Below are 13,310 nucleotides of genomic sequence, written 5' to 3'. Positions count from 1 at the left end.
AGTGTCTAGACAGACCCAGCCCTGCTAGTACAGTATCTAGACAGACCCAGCCCTGCTAGTACAGTGCCTAGACAGACCCAGCCCTGCTAGTACAGTGTCTAGACAGACCCAGCCCTGCTAGTACAGTATCTAGACAGACCCAGCCTGCTGGTAGAGTATCTAGACAGACCCAGTCCCGCTAGTACAGTATCTAGACAGACCCAGTCCCGCTAGTACAGTGTCTAGACAGACCCAGCCCCGCTAGTACAGTATCTAGACAGACCCAGCCCTGCTAGTACAGTGTCGAGACAGGCCCAAGTTTAGCCCCGCTAGTACAGTGTCTAGACAGGCCCAGCCCGCTAGTACAGTGTCTAGACAGACCCAGTCCTGCTAGTACAGTGTCTACACAGGCCCAAGTTTAGCCCCGCTAGTACAGTGTCTAGACAGGACCAGCCCCGCTAGTACAGTGTCTAGACAGGCCCAAGTTTAGCCCAGCTAGTACAGTGTCTAGACAGGCCCAGCCCCGCTAGTACAGTGTCTAGACAGACCCAGTCCTATTAGTACAGTGTCTAGACAGGCCCAAGTTTAGCCCCGCTAGTACAGTCTCTAGACAGGCCCAAGTTTAGCCCCTCTAGTACAGTATCTAGACAGGCCCAAGTTTAGCCCCGCTAGTACAGTATCTAGAAAGACCCAGTCCTGCTAGTACAGTGTCTAGACAGACCCAGCCCTGCTAGTACAGTGTCTAGACAGACCCAGCCCTGCTAGTACAGTGTCTAGACAGACCCAGCCCTGCTAGTACAGTGTCTAGACAGACCCAGCCCTGCTAGTACAGTGTCTAGACAGACCCAGCCCTGCTAGTACAGTGTCTAGACAGACCCAGCCCTGCTAGTACAGTGTCTAGACAGACCCAGCCCTGCTAGTACAGTGTCTAGACAGACCCAGCCCTGCTAGTACAGTGTCTAGACAGACCCAGCCCTGCTAGTAGTGTCTAGACAGGACCAGCCCTGCTAGTACAGTGTCTAGACAGACCCAGTCCTGCTAGTACAGTGTCTAGACAGACCCAGCCCTGCTAGTACAGTCTCTAGACAGACCCAGCCCTGCTAGTACAGTGTCTAGACAGGACCAGCCCCGCTAGTACAGTGTCTAGACAGACCCAGCCCTGCTAGTGCAGTGTCTAGACAGACCCAGCCCCGCTAGTACAGTGTCTAGACAGGACCAGCCCCGCTAGTACAGTGTCTAGACAGACCCAGCCCTGCTAGTGCAGTGTCTAGACAGACCCAGCCCTGCTAGTACAGTGTCTAGACAGACCCAGCCCTGCTAGTACAGTGTCTAGACAGGCCCAGTCCTGCTAGTACAGTGTCTAGACAGACCCAGTCCTGCTAGTACAGTGTCTAGACAGGCCCAAGTTTAGCCCCGCTAGTACAGTGTCTAGACAGGCCCAGCCCCGCTAGTACAGTGTCTAGACAGACCCAGTCCTGCTAGTACAGTGTCTAGACAGGCCCAAGTTTAGCCCCGCTAGTACAGTATCTAGACAGGCGCAAGTTTAGCCCCACTAGTACAGTATCTAGACAGACCCAGCCCTGCTAGTACAGTATCTAGACAGACCCAGCCCTGCTAGTACAGTGTCTAGACAGACCCAGCCCTGCTAGTACAGTATCTAGACAGACCCAGCCCTGCTAGTACAGTGTCTAGACAGGACCAGCCCCGCTAGTACAGTATCTAGACAGACCCAGCCCTGCTAGTACAGTGTCTAGACAGGACCAGCCCTGCTAGTACAGTATCTAGACAGACCCAGCCCTGCTAGTACAGTGTCTAGACAGACCCAGCCCTGCTAGTACAGTAACTAGACAGACCCAGCCCTGCTAGTACAGTGTCTAGACAGGCCCAAGTTTAGCCCCGCTAGTACAGTGTCTAGACAGGCCCAGCCCCGCTAGTACAGTGTCTAGACAGACCCAGTCCTGCTAGTACAGTGTCTAGACAGGCCCAAGTTTAGCCCCGCTAGTACAGTCTCTAGACAGGCCCAAGTTTAGCCCAGCTAGTACAGTGTCTAGACAGGCCCAGCCCCGCTAGTACAGTGTCTAGACAGACCCAGTCCTATTAGTACAGTGTCTAGACAGGCCCAAGTTTAGCCCCGCTAGTACAGTCTCTAGACAGGCCCAAGTTTAGCCCCTCTAGTACAGTATCTAGACAGGCCCAAGTTTAGCCCCGCTAGTACAGTATCTAGACAGACCCAGTCCTGCTAGTACAGTATCTAGACAGACCCAGTCCTGCTAGTACAGTGTCTAGACAGACCCAGCCCTGCTAGTACAGTGTCTAGACAGACCCAGCCCTGCTAGTACAGTGTCTAGACAGACCCAGCCCTGCTAGTACAGTGTCTAGACAGACCCAGCCCTACTAGTACAGTGTCTAGACAGACCCAGCCCTGCTAGTACAGTGTCTAGACAGGACCAGCCCTGCTAGTACAGTGTCTAGACAGACCCAGCCCTGCTAGTACAGTGTCTAGACAGACCCAGCCCTGCTAGTACAGTGTCTAGACAGGACCAGCCCCGCTAGTACAGTGTCTAGACAGACCCAGCCCTGCTAGTGCAGTGTCTAGACAGACCCAGCCCTGCTAGTGCAGTGTCTAGACAGGACCAGCCCCGCTAGTACAGTGTCTAGACAGGCCCAGTCCTGCTAGTACAGTGTCTAGACAGGCCCAGTCCTGCTAGTACAGTGTCTAGACAGACCCAGTCCTGCTAGTACAGTGTCTAGACAGGCCCAAGTTTAGCCCCGCTAGTACAGTGTCTAGACAGGCCCAGCCCCGCTAGTACAGTGTCTAGACAGACCCAGTCCTGCTAGTACAGTGTCTAGACAGGCCCAAGTTTAGCCCCGCTAGTACAGTATCTAGACAGGCGCAAGTTTAGCCCCACTAGTACAGTATCTAGACAGACCCAGCCCTGCTAGTACAGTATCTAGACAGACCCAGCCCTGCTAGTACAGTGTCTAGACAGACCCAGCCCTGCTAGTACAGTATCTAGACAGACCCAGCCCTGCTAGTACAGTGTCTAGACAGGACCAGCCCCGCTAGTACAGTATCTAGACAGACCCAGCCCTGCTAGTACAGTGTCTAGACAGGACCAGCCCTGCTAGTACAGTATCTAGACAGACCCAGCCCTGCTAGTACAGTGTCTAGACAGACCCAGCCCTGCTAGTACAGTAACTAGACAGACCCAGCCCTGCTAGTACAGTGTCGAGACAGGCCCAAGTTTAGCCCCGCTAGTACAGTGTCTAGACAGGCCCAGCCCCGCTAGTACAGTGTCTAGACAGACCCAGTCCTGCTAGTACAGTGTCTAGACAGGCCCAAGTTTAGCCCCGCTAGTACAGTCTCTAGACAGGCCCAAGTTTAGCCCAGCTAGTACAGTGTCTAGACAGGCCCAGCCCCGCTAGTACAGTGTCTAGACAGACCCAGTCCTATTAGTACAGTGTCTAGACAGGCCCAAGTTTAGCCCCGCTAGTACAGTCTCTAGACAGGCCCAAGTTTAGCCCCTCTAGTACAGTATCTAGACAGGCCCAAGTTTAGCCCCGCTAGTACAGTATCTAGACAGACCCAGTCCTGCTAGTACAGTGTCTAGACAGACCCAGCCCTGCTAGTACAGTGTCTAGACAGACCCAGCCCTGCTAGTACAGTGTCTAGACAGACCCAGCCCTGCTAGTACAGTGTCTAGACAGACCCAGCCCTACTAGTACAGTGTCTAGACAGACCCAGCCCTGCTAGTACAGTGTCTAGACAGACCCAGCCCTGCTAGTACAGTGTCTAGACAGACCCAGCCCTGCTAGTACAGTGTCTAGACAGACCCAGCCCTGCTAGTACAGTGTCTAGACAGACCCAGTCCTGCTAGTACAGTGTCTAGACAGACCCAGCCCTGCTAGTACAGTGTCTAGACAGACCCAGCCCTGCTAGTACAGTGTCTAGACAGGACCAGCCCCGCTAGTACAGTGTCTAGACAGACCCAGCCCTGCTAGTGCAGTGTCTAGACAGACCCAGCCCTGCTAGTACAGTGTCTAGACAGGACCAGCCCCGCTAGTACAGTGTCTAGACAGACCCAGCCCTGCTAGTGCAGTGTCTAGACAGACCCAGCCCTGCTAGTACAGTGTCTAGACAGGACCAGCCCCGCTAGTACAGTGTCTAGACAGACCCAGCCCTGCTAGTACAGTGTCTAGACAGACCCAGCCCTGCTAGTACAGTGTCTAGACAGACCCAGCCCTGCTAGTACAGTGTCTAGACAGACCCAGCCCTGCTAGTACAGTGTCTAGACAGACCCAGTCCTGCTAGTACAGTGTCTAGACAGACCCAGTCCTGCTAGTACAGTGTCTAGACAGGCCCAAGTTTAGCCCCGCTAGTACAGTGTCTAGACAGGCCCAGCCCCGCTAGTACAGTGTCTAGACAGACCCAGTCCTGCTAGTACAGTGTCTAGACAGGCCCAAGTTTAGCCCCGCTAGTACAGTATCTAGACAGGCGCAAGTTTAGCCCCACTAGTACAGTATCTAGACAGACCCAGCCCTGCTAGTACAGTATCTAGACAGACCCAGCCCTGCTAGTACAGTATCTAGACAGACCCAGCCCTGCTAGTACAGTGTCTAGACAGGACCAGCCCCGCTAGTACAGTATCTAGACAGACCCAGCCCTGCTAGTACAGTGTCTAGACAGACCCAGCCCTGCTAGTACAGTGTCTAGACAGGACCAGCCCCGCTAGTACAGTGTCTAGACAGACCCAGCCCTGCTAGTGCAGTGTCTAGACAGACCCAGCCCTGCTAGTACAGTGTCTAGACAGGACCAGCCCCGCTAGTACAGTGTCTAGACAGACCCAGCCCTGCTAGTGCAGTGTCTAGACAGACCCAGCCCTGCTAGTACAGTGTCTAGACAGGACCAGCCCCGCTAGTACAGTGTCTAGACAGACCCAGCCCTGCTAGTACAGTGTCTAGACAGACCCAGCCCTGCTAGTACAGTGTCTAGACAGACCCAGTCCTGCTAGTACAGTGTCTACACAGGCCCAAGTTTAGCCCCGCTAGTACAGTGTCTAGACAGACCCAGTCCCGCTAGTACAGTATCTAGATAGACCCAGTCCCGCTAGTACAGTGTCTAGACAGACCCAGTCCCGCTAGTACAGTGTCTAGACAGACCCAGCCCCGCTAGTACAGTATCTAGACAGGCCAAAGTTTAGCCCCGCTACTACAGTATCTAGACAGGCCCAGCCCCGCTAGTACAGTATCTAGACAGGCCAAAGTTTAGCCCCGCTAGTACAGTATCTAGACAGGCCCAAGTTTAGCCCCGCTAGTACAGTATCTAGACAGGCCCAAGTTTAGCCCCGCTAGTACAGTATCTACACAGGCCCAAGTTTAGCCCCGCTAGTACAGTATCTAGACAGACCCAGTCCTGCTAGTACAGTATCTAGACAGACCCAGTCCTGCTAGTACAGTGTCTAGACAGACCCAGCCCTGCTAGTACAGTATCTAGACAGACCCAGCCCCGCTAGTACAGTGTCTAGACAGACCCAGCCCCGCTAGTACAGTGTCTAGACAGACCCAGCCCTGCTAGTACAGTGTCTAGACAGACCCAGCCCTGCTAGTACAGTGTCTAGACAGACCCAGTCCTGCTAGTACAGTGTCTAGACAGACCCAGCCCTGCTAGTACAGTGTCTAGACAGACCCAGCCCTGCTAGTACAGTGTCTAGACAGACCCAGCCCTGCTAGTACAGTATCTAGACAGACCCAGCCCTGCTAGTACAGTGCCTAGACAGACCCAGCCCTGCTAGTACAGTGTCTAGACAGACCCAGCCCTGCTAGTACAGTATCTAGACAGACCCAGCCTGCTGGTAGAGTATCTAGACAGACCCAGTCCCGCTAGTACAGTATCTAGACAGACCCAGTCCCGCTAGTACAGTGTCTAGACAGACCCAGCCCCGCTAGTACAGTATCTAGACAGACCCAGCCCTGCTAGTACAGTGTCGAGACAGGCCCAAGTTTAGCCCCGCTAGTACAGTGTCTAGACAGGCCCAGCCCGCTAGTACAGTGTCTAGACAGACCCAGTCCCGCTAGTACAGTGTCTAGACAGACCCAGCCCCGCTAGTACAGTATCTAGACAGACCCAGCCCTGCTAGTACAGTGTCGAGACAGGCCCAAGTTTAGCCCCGCTACTACAGTATCTAGACAGGCCCAGCCCCGCTAGTACAGTATCTAGACAGGCCAAAGTTTAGCCCCGCTAGTACAGTATCTAGACAGGCCCAAGTTTAGCCCCGCTAGTACAGTATCTAGACAGGCCCAAGTTTAGCCCCGCTAGTACAGTATCTACACAGGCCCAAGTTTAGCCCCGCTAGTACAGTATCTAGACAGACCCAGTCCTGCTAGTACAGTATCTAGACAGACCCAGTCCTGCTAGTACAGTGTCTAGACAGACCCAGCCCTGCTAGTACAGTATCTAGACAGACCCAGCCCCGCTAGTACAGTGTCTAGACAGACCCAGCCCCGCTAGTACAGTGTCTAGACAGACCCAGCCCTGCTAGTACAGTGTCTAGACAGACCCAGCCCTGCTAGTACAGTGTCTAGACAGACCCAGTCCTGCTAGTACAGTGTCTAGACAGACCCAGCCCTGCTAGTACAGTGTCTAGACAGACCCAGCCCTGCTAGTACAGTGTCTAGACAGACCCAGCCCTGCTAGTACAGTATCTAGACAGACCCAGCCCTGCTAGTACAGTGCCTAGACAGACCCAGCCCTGCTAGTACAGTGTCTAGACAGACCCAGCCCTGCTAGTACAGTATCTAGACAGACCCAGCCTGCTGGTAGAGTATCTAGACAGACCCAGTCCCGCTAGTACAGTATCTAGACAGACCCAGTCCCGCTAGTACAGTGTCTAGACAGACCCAGCCCCGCTAGTACAGTATCTAGACAGACCCAGCCCTGCTAGTACAGTGTCGAGACAGGCCCAAGTTTAGCCCCGCTAGTACAGTGTCTAGACAGGCCCAGCCCGCTAGTACAGTGTCTAGACAGACCCAGTCCTGCTAGTACAGTGTCTACACAGGCCCAAGTTTAGCCCCGCTAGTACAGTGTCTAGACAGGACCAGCCCCGCTAGTACAGTGTCTAGACAGGCCCAAGTTTAGCCCAGCTAGTACAGTGTCTAGACAGGCCCAGCCCCGCTAGTACAGTGTCTAGACAGACCCAGTCCTATTAGTACAGTGTCTAGACAGGCCCAAGTTTAGCCCCGCTAGTACAGTCTCTAGACAGGCCCAAGTTTAGCCCCTCTAGTACAGTATCTAGACAGGCCCAAGTTTAGCCCCGCTAGTACAGTATCTAGAAAGACCCAGTCCTGCTAGTACAGTGTCTAGACAGACCCAGCCCTGCTAGTACAGTGTCTAGACAGACCCAGCCCTGCTAGTACAGTGTCTAGACAGACCCAGCCCTGCTAGTACAGTGTCTAGACAGACCCAGCCCTGCTAGTACAGTGTCTAGACAGACCCAGCCCTGCTAGTACAGTGTCTAGACAGACCCAGCCCTGCTAGTACAGTGTCTAGACAGACCCAGCCCTGCTAGTACAGTGTCTAGACAGACCCAGCCCTGCTAGTACAGTGTCTAGACAGACCCAGCCCTGCTAGTAGTGTCTAGACAGGACCAGCCCTGCTAGTACAGTGTCTAGACAGACCCAGTCCTGCTAGTACAGTGTCTAGACAGACCCAGCCCTGCTAGTACAGTGTCTAGACAGACCCAGCCCTGCTAGTACAGTGTCTAGACAGGACCAGCCCCGCTAGTACAGTGTCTAGACAGACCCAGCCCTGCTAGTGCAGTGTCTAGACAGACCCAGCCCCGCTAGTACAGTGTCTAGACAGGACCAGCCCCGCTAGTACAGTGTCTAGACAGACCCAGCCCTGCTAGTGCAGTGTCTAGACAGACCCAGCCCTGCTAGTACAGTGTCTAGACAGACCCAGCCCTGCTAGTACAGTGTCTAGACAGGCCCAGTCCTGCTAGTACAGTGTCTAGACAGACCCAGTCCTGCTAGTACAGTGTCTAGACAGGCCCAAGTTTAGCCCCGCTAGTACAGTGTCTAGACAGGCCCAGCCCCGCTAGTACAGTGTCTAGACAGACCCAGTCCTGCTAGTACAGTGTCTAGACAGGCCCAAGTTTAGCCCCGCTAGTACAGTATCTAGACAGGCGCAAGTTTAGCCCCACTAGTACAGTATCTAGACAGACCCAGCCCTGCTAGTACAGTATCTAGACAGACCCAGCCCTGCTAGTACAGTGTCTAGACAGACCCAGCCCTGCTAGTACAGTATCTAGACAGACCCAGCCCTGCTAGTACAGTGTCTAGACAGGACCAGCCCCGCTAGTACAGTATCTAGACAGACCCAGCCCTGCTAGTACAGTGTCTAGACAGGACCAGCCCTGCTAGTACAGTATCTAGACAGACCCAGCCCTGCTAGTACAGTGTCTAGACAGACCCAGCCCTGCTAGTACAGTAACTAGACAGACCCAGCCCTGCTAGTACAGTGTCGAGACAGGCCCAAGTTTAGCCCCGCTAGTACAGTGTCTAGACAGGCCCAGCCCCGCTAGTACAGTGTCTAGACAGACCCAGTCCTGCTAGTACAGTGTCTAGACAGGCCCAAGTTTAGCCCCGCTAGTACAGTCTCTAGACAGGCCCAAGTTTAGCCCAGCTAGTACAGTGTCTAGACAGGCCCAGCCCCGCTAGTACAGTGTCTAGACAGACCCAGTCCTATTAGTACAGTGTCTAGACAGGCCCAAGTTTAGCCCCGCTAGTACAGTCTCTAGACAGGCCCAAGTTTAGCCCCTCTAGTACAGTATCTAGACAGGCCCAAGTTTAGCCCCGCTAGTACAGTATCTAGACAGACCCAGTCCTGCTAGTACAGTATCTAGACAGACCCAGTCCTGCTAGTACAGTGTCTAGACAGACCCAGCCCTGCTAGTACAGTGTCTAGACAGACCCAGCCCTGCTAGTACAGTGTCTAGACAGACCCAGCCCTGCTAGTACAGTGTCTAGACAGACCCAGCCCTACTAGTACAGTGTCTAGACAGACCCAGCCCTGCTAGTACAGTGTCTAGACAGGACCAGCCCTGCTAGTACAGTGTCTAGACAGACCCAGTCCTGCTAGTACAGTGTCTAGACAGACCCAGCCCTGCTAGTACAGTGTCTAGACAGGACCAGCCCTGCTAGTACAGTGTCTAGACAGACCCAGTCCTGCTAGTACAGTGTCTAGACAGACCCAGCCCTGCTAGTAGTGTCTAGACAGACCCAGCCCTGCTAGTACAGTGTCTAGACAGGACCAGCCCCGCTAGTACAGTGTCTAGACAGACCCAGCCCTGCTAGTGCAGTGTCTAGACAGACCCAGCCCTGCTAGTACAGTGTCTAGACAGGACCAGCCCCGCTAGTACAGTGTCTAGACAGACCCAGCCCTGCTAGTGCAGTGTCTAGACAGACCCAGCCCTGCTAGTACAGTGTCTAGACAGGACCAGCCCCGCTAGTACAGTGTCTAGACAGACCCAGCCCTGCTAGTACAGTGTCTAGACAGACCCAGCCCTGCTAGTACAGTGTCTAGACAGACCCAGCCCTGCTAGTACAGTGTCTAGACAGACCCAGTCCTGCTAGTACAGTGTCTAGACAGACCCAGTCCTGCTAGTACAGTGTCTAGACAGGCCCAAGTTTAGCCCCGCTAGTACAGTGTCTAGACAGGCCCAGCCCCGCTAGTACAGTGTCTAGACAGACCCAGTCCTGCTAGTACAGTGTCTAGACAGGCCCAAGTTTAGCCCCGCTAGTACAGTATCTAGACAGGCGCAAGTTTAGCCCCACTAGTACAGTATCTAGACAGACCCAGCCCTGCTAGTACAGTATCTAGACAGACCCAGCCCTGCTAGTACAGTGTCTAGACAGACCCAGCCCTGCTAGTACAGTATCTAGACAGACCCAGCCCTGCTAGTACAGTGTCTAGACAGGACCAGCCCCGCTAGTACAGTATCTAGACAGACCCAGCCCTGCTAGTACAGTGTCTAGACAGACCCAGCCCTGCTAGTACAGTGTCTAGACAGGACCAGCCCCGCTAGTACAGTGTCTAGACAGACCCAGCCCTGCTAGTGCAGTGTCTAGACAGGACCAGCCCCGCTAGTGCAGTGTCTAGACAGGACCAGCCCCGCTAGTGCAGTGTCTAGACAGACCCAGCCCTGCTAGTGCAGTGTCTAGACAGACCCAGCCCTGCTAGTACAGTGTCTAGACAGGACCAGCCCCGCTAGTACAGTGTCTAGACAGACCCAGCCCTGCTAGTACAGTGTCTAGACAGACCCAGCCCTGCTAGTACAGTGTCTAGACAGACCCAGCCCTGCTAGTACAGTGTCTAGACAGACCCAGTCCTGCTAGTACAGTGTCTAGACAGACCCAGTCCTGCTAGTACAGTGTCTAGACAGGCCCAAGTTTAGCCCCGCTAGTACAGTGTCTAGACAGGCCCAGCCCCGCTAGTACAGTGTCTAGACAGACCCAGTCCTGCTAGTACAGTGTCTAGACAGGCCCAAGTTTAGCCCCGCTAGTACAGTATCTAGACAGGCGCAAGTTTAGCCCCACTAGTACAGTATCTAGACAGACCCAGCCCTGCTAGTACAGTATCTAGACAGACCCAGCCCTGCTAGTACAGTGTCTAGACAGGATCAGCCCCGCTAGTACAGTGTCTAGACAGGACCAGCTCTCACCTTTCCTTTCCTCAGTTCATTGTAGACGTCTTTGTACTGTTGGAACTTCTCCAGCTCAGCTTTGACCAGAACCTGTCTGATGTGCATCACCTCTTCTACTGTTAGAGCCAGACACTCTACAGGGTAGCAGAAGTCCTCCTGAAATAACACACACACAGTATCACCTCTTCTACTGTTAGAGCCAGACACTCTACAGGGTAGCAGAAGTCCTCCTGAAATAACACACACACACACACAGTATCACCTCTTCTACTGTTAGAGCCAGACACTCTACAGGGTAGCAGAAGTCCTCCTGAAATAACACACACACACACACAGTCTCACCTCTTCTACTGTTAGAGCCAGACACTCTACAGGGTAGCAGAAGTCCTCCTGAAATAACACACACACCCCCCACGTTGTGTTATTAAACCCCCACCAGGATATTACTCCCAGGGAGCAGACAGAGCATGCCCAGACTGATGACAAACAGAAGTGAACAACACAGCAGTTCTGAGGACATCTTAACACCCAGTGAGTCATGTAGTCAGTTGGTGTACAAAGTCAAAAATTTGTTCCCAAAATGTGTTAGTTTTAAGACTAAAAGTTGTATTAGGTGATCATTGATGACGTAATTGGGTGCGTTACAGGTCGTCATTTTTGCAGTCTGGGGTCCAATAATCTCTGAATATTGTTATATTGTTATATTATACATCAATGTGGTGACGACCTGGAATGCATCCCATAGTTAGAGTGGAATAACACATCCATGACATACCACCTTAGCACCACTGCTGGGGGCGGGGTTTTCCACCTGACAGGAAATAGAACAGCCCAGTATTACTGACAGGACCACTACCGACTCCTCGTCCTCAGTACTACCGACAGGACCACTACCGACTCCTCGTCCTCAGTACTACCGACGGGACCACTACCGACTCCTCGTCCTCAGTACTACCGACGGGACCACTACCGACTCCTTGTCCTCAGTACTACCGACGGGACCACTACCGACTCCTCGTCCTCAGTACTACCGACGGGACCACTACCGACTCCTCAGTACTACCGACGGGACCACTACCGACTCCTCAGTACTACAGACGGGACCACTACCGACTCCTCAGTACTACAGACGGGACCACTACCGACTCCTCAGTACTACAGACGGGACCACTACCGACTCCTCAGTACTACAGACGGGACCACTACCGACTCCTCAGTACTACAGACGGGACCACTACCGACTCCTCAGTACTACAGACGGGACCACTACCAATTCAGTACTACAGAAGGGACCACTACCAATTCAGTACTACAGAAGGGACCACTACCGACTCCTCAGTACTACCGACAGGACCACTACCGACTCCTCCTCCTCAGTATTACCGACAGGACCACTACAGACTCTTCCTCCTCAGTACTACCGACAGGACCACTACAGACTCCTCCTCCTCAGTACTACCGACAGGACCACTACAGACTCCTCCTCCTCAGTACTACCGACAGGACCACTACAGACTCCTCCTCCTCAGTACTACCGACAGGACCACTAACGACTCCTCAGCACTACCGACAGGACCACTACCGACTCCTCAGTACTACAGACAGGACCACTACCGACTCAGTACTACAGACAGGACCACCACCGAATCCTCAGTACTACAGACAGGACCACTACCGACTCCTCCTCCTCAGTATTACCGACAGGACCACTACCGACTCCTCAGTACTACCGACAGGACCACTACCGACTCCTCAGTACTACCGACAGGACCACTACCGACTCCTCGTCCTCAGTACTACCGACAGGACCACTACCGACTCCTCGTCCTCAGTACTACCGACGGGACCACTACCGACTCCTCGTCCTCAGTACTACCGACGGGACCACTACCGACTCCTTGTCCTCAGTACTACCGACGGGACCACTACCGACTCCTCGTCCTCAGTACTACCGACGGGACCACTACCGACTCCTCAGTACTACCGACGGGACCACTACCGACTCCTCAGTACTACAGACGGGACCACTACAGACTCCTCAGTACTACAGACAGGACCACTACCGACTCCTCAGTACTACAGACGGGACCACTACCCAGTACTACAGACGGGACCACTACCGACTCCTCAATACTACAGAAGGGACCACTACCAATTCAGTACTACAGAAGGGACCACTACCGACTCCTCAGTACTACCGACAGGACCACTACCGACTCCTCCTCCTCAGTATTACCGACAGGACCAATACAGACTCTTCCTCCTCAGTACTACCGACAGGACCACTACAGACTCCTCCTCCTCAGTACTACCGACAGGACCACTACAGACTCCTCCTCAGTACTACCGACAGGACCACTACAGACTCCTCCTCCTCAGTACTACCGACAGGACCACTAACGACTCCTCAGCACTACCGACAGGACCACTACCGACTCCTCAGTATTACAGACAGGACCATTTCCGACAGGACCACTACCGACTTCTCAGTACTACAGACGGGACCACTACAGACTCCTCAGTACTACAGACGGGACCACTACCGACTCCTCAGTACTACCGACAGGACCACTACCGACTCCTCCTCCTCAGTACTACCGACAGGACCACTACCGACTCCTCCTCCTCAGT

The 13,310-nt window shown here is 53.7% G+C and overlaps 1 protein-coding gene across 1 annotated transcript in view; it reads right to left on the bottom strand.

Moving 5' to 3' along the window:
• LOC110511936 (protein spire homolog 1-like) overlaps positions 1-11,488 on the bottom strand; it is a 39,224-nt gene extending 27,736 nt beyond the window's left edge. The window contains exons 1-3 of the mRNA XM_036971668.1: positions 11,455-11,488; positions 11,022-11,069; positions 10,698-10,835 (exon numbers count right to left, since the gene is read on the bottom strand). Coding sequence (XP_036827563.1) covers positions 10,698-10,784 — 87 coding nt within the window. The 5' untranslated portion in view covers positions 10,785-10,835; positions 11,022-11,069; positions 11,455-11,488. The remainder of the gene's footprint in view (positions 1-10,697; positions 10,836-11,021; positions 11,070-11,454) is intronic.
• Between the last annotated feature and the right edge of the window lie 1,822 nt (positions 11,489-13,310).

The sequence above is a fragment of the Oncorhynchus mykiss genome, chromosome 32 (assembly GCF_013265735.2).
Source record: "Oncorhynchus mykiss isolate Arlee chromosome 32, USDA_OmykA_1.1, whole genome shotgun sequence".
In the NCBI taxonomy this organism is placed as follows: domain Eukaryota; kingdom Metazoa; phylum Chordata; class Actinopteri; order Salmoniformes; family Salmonidae; genus Oncorhynchus; species Oncorhynchus mykiss.
Note: the sequence above shows the minus strand (reverse complement) of the source record. Positions and strands in the feature narration are given on the sequence as shown.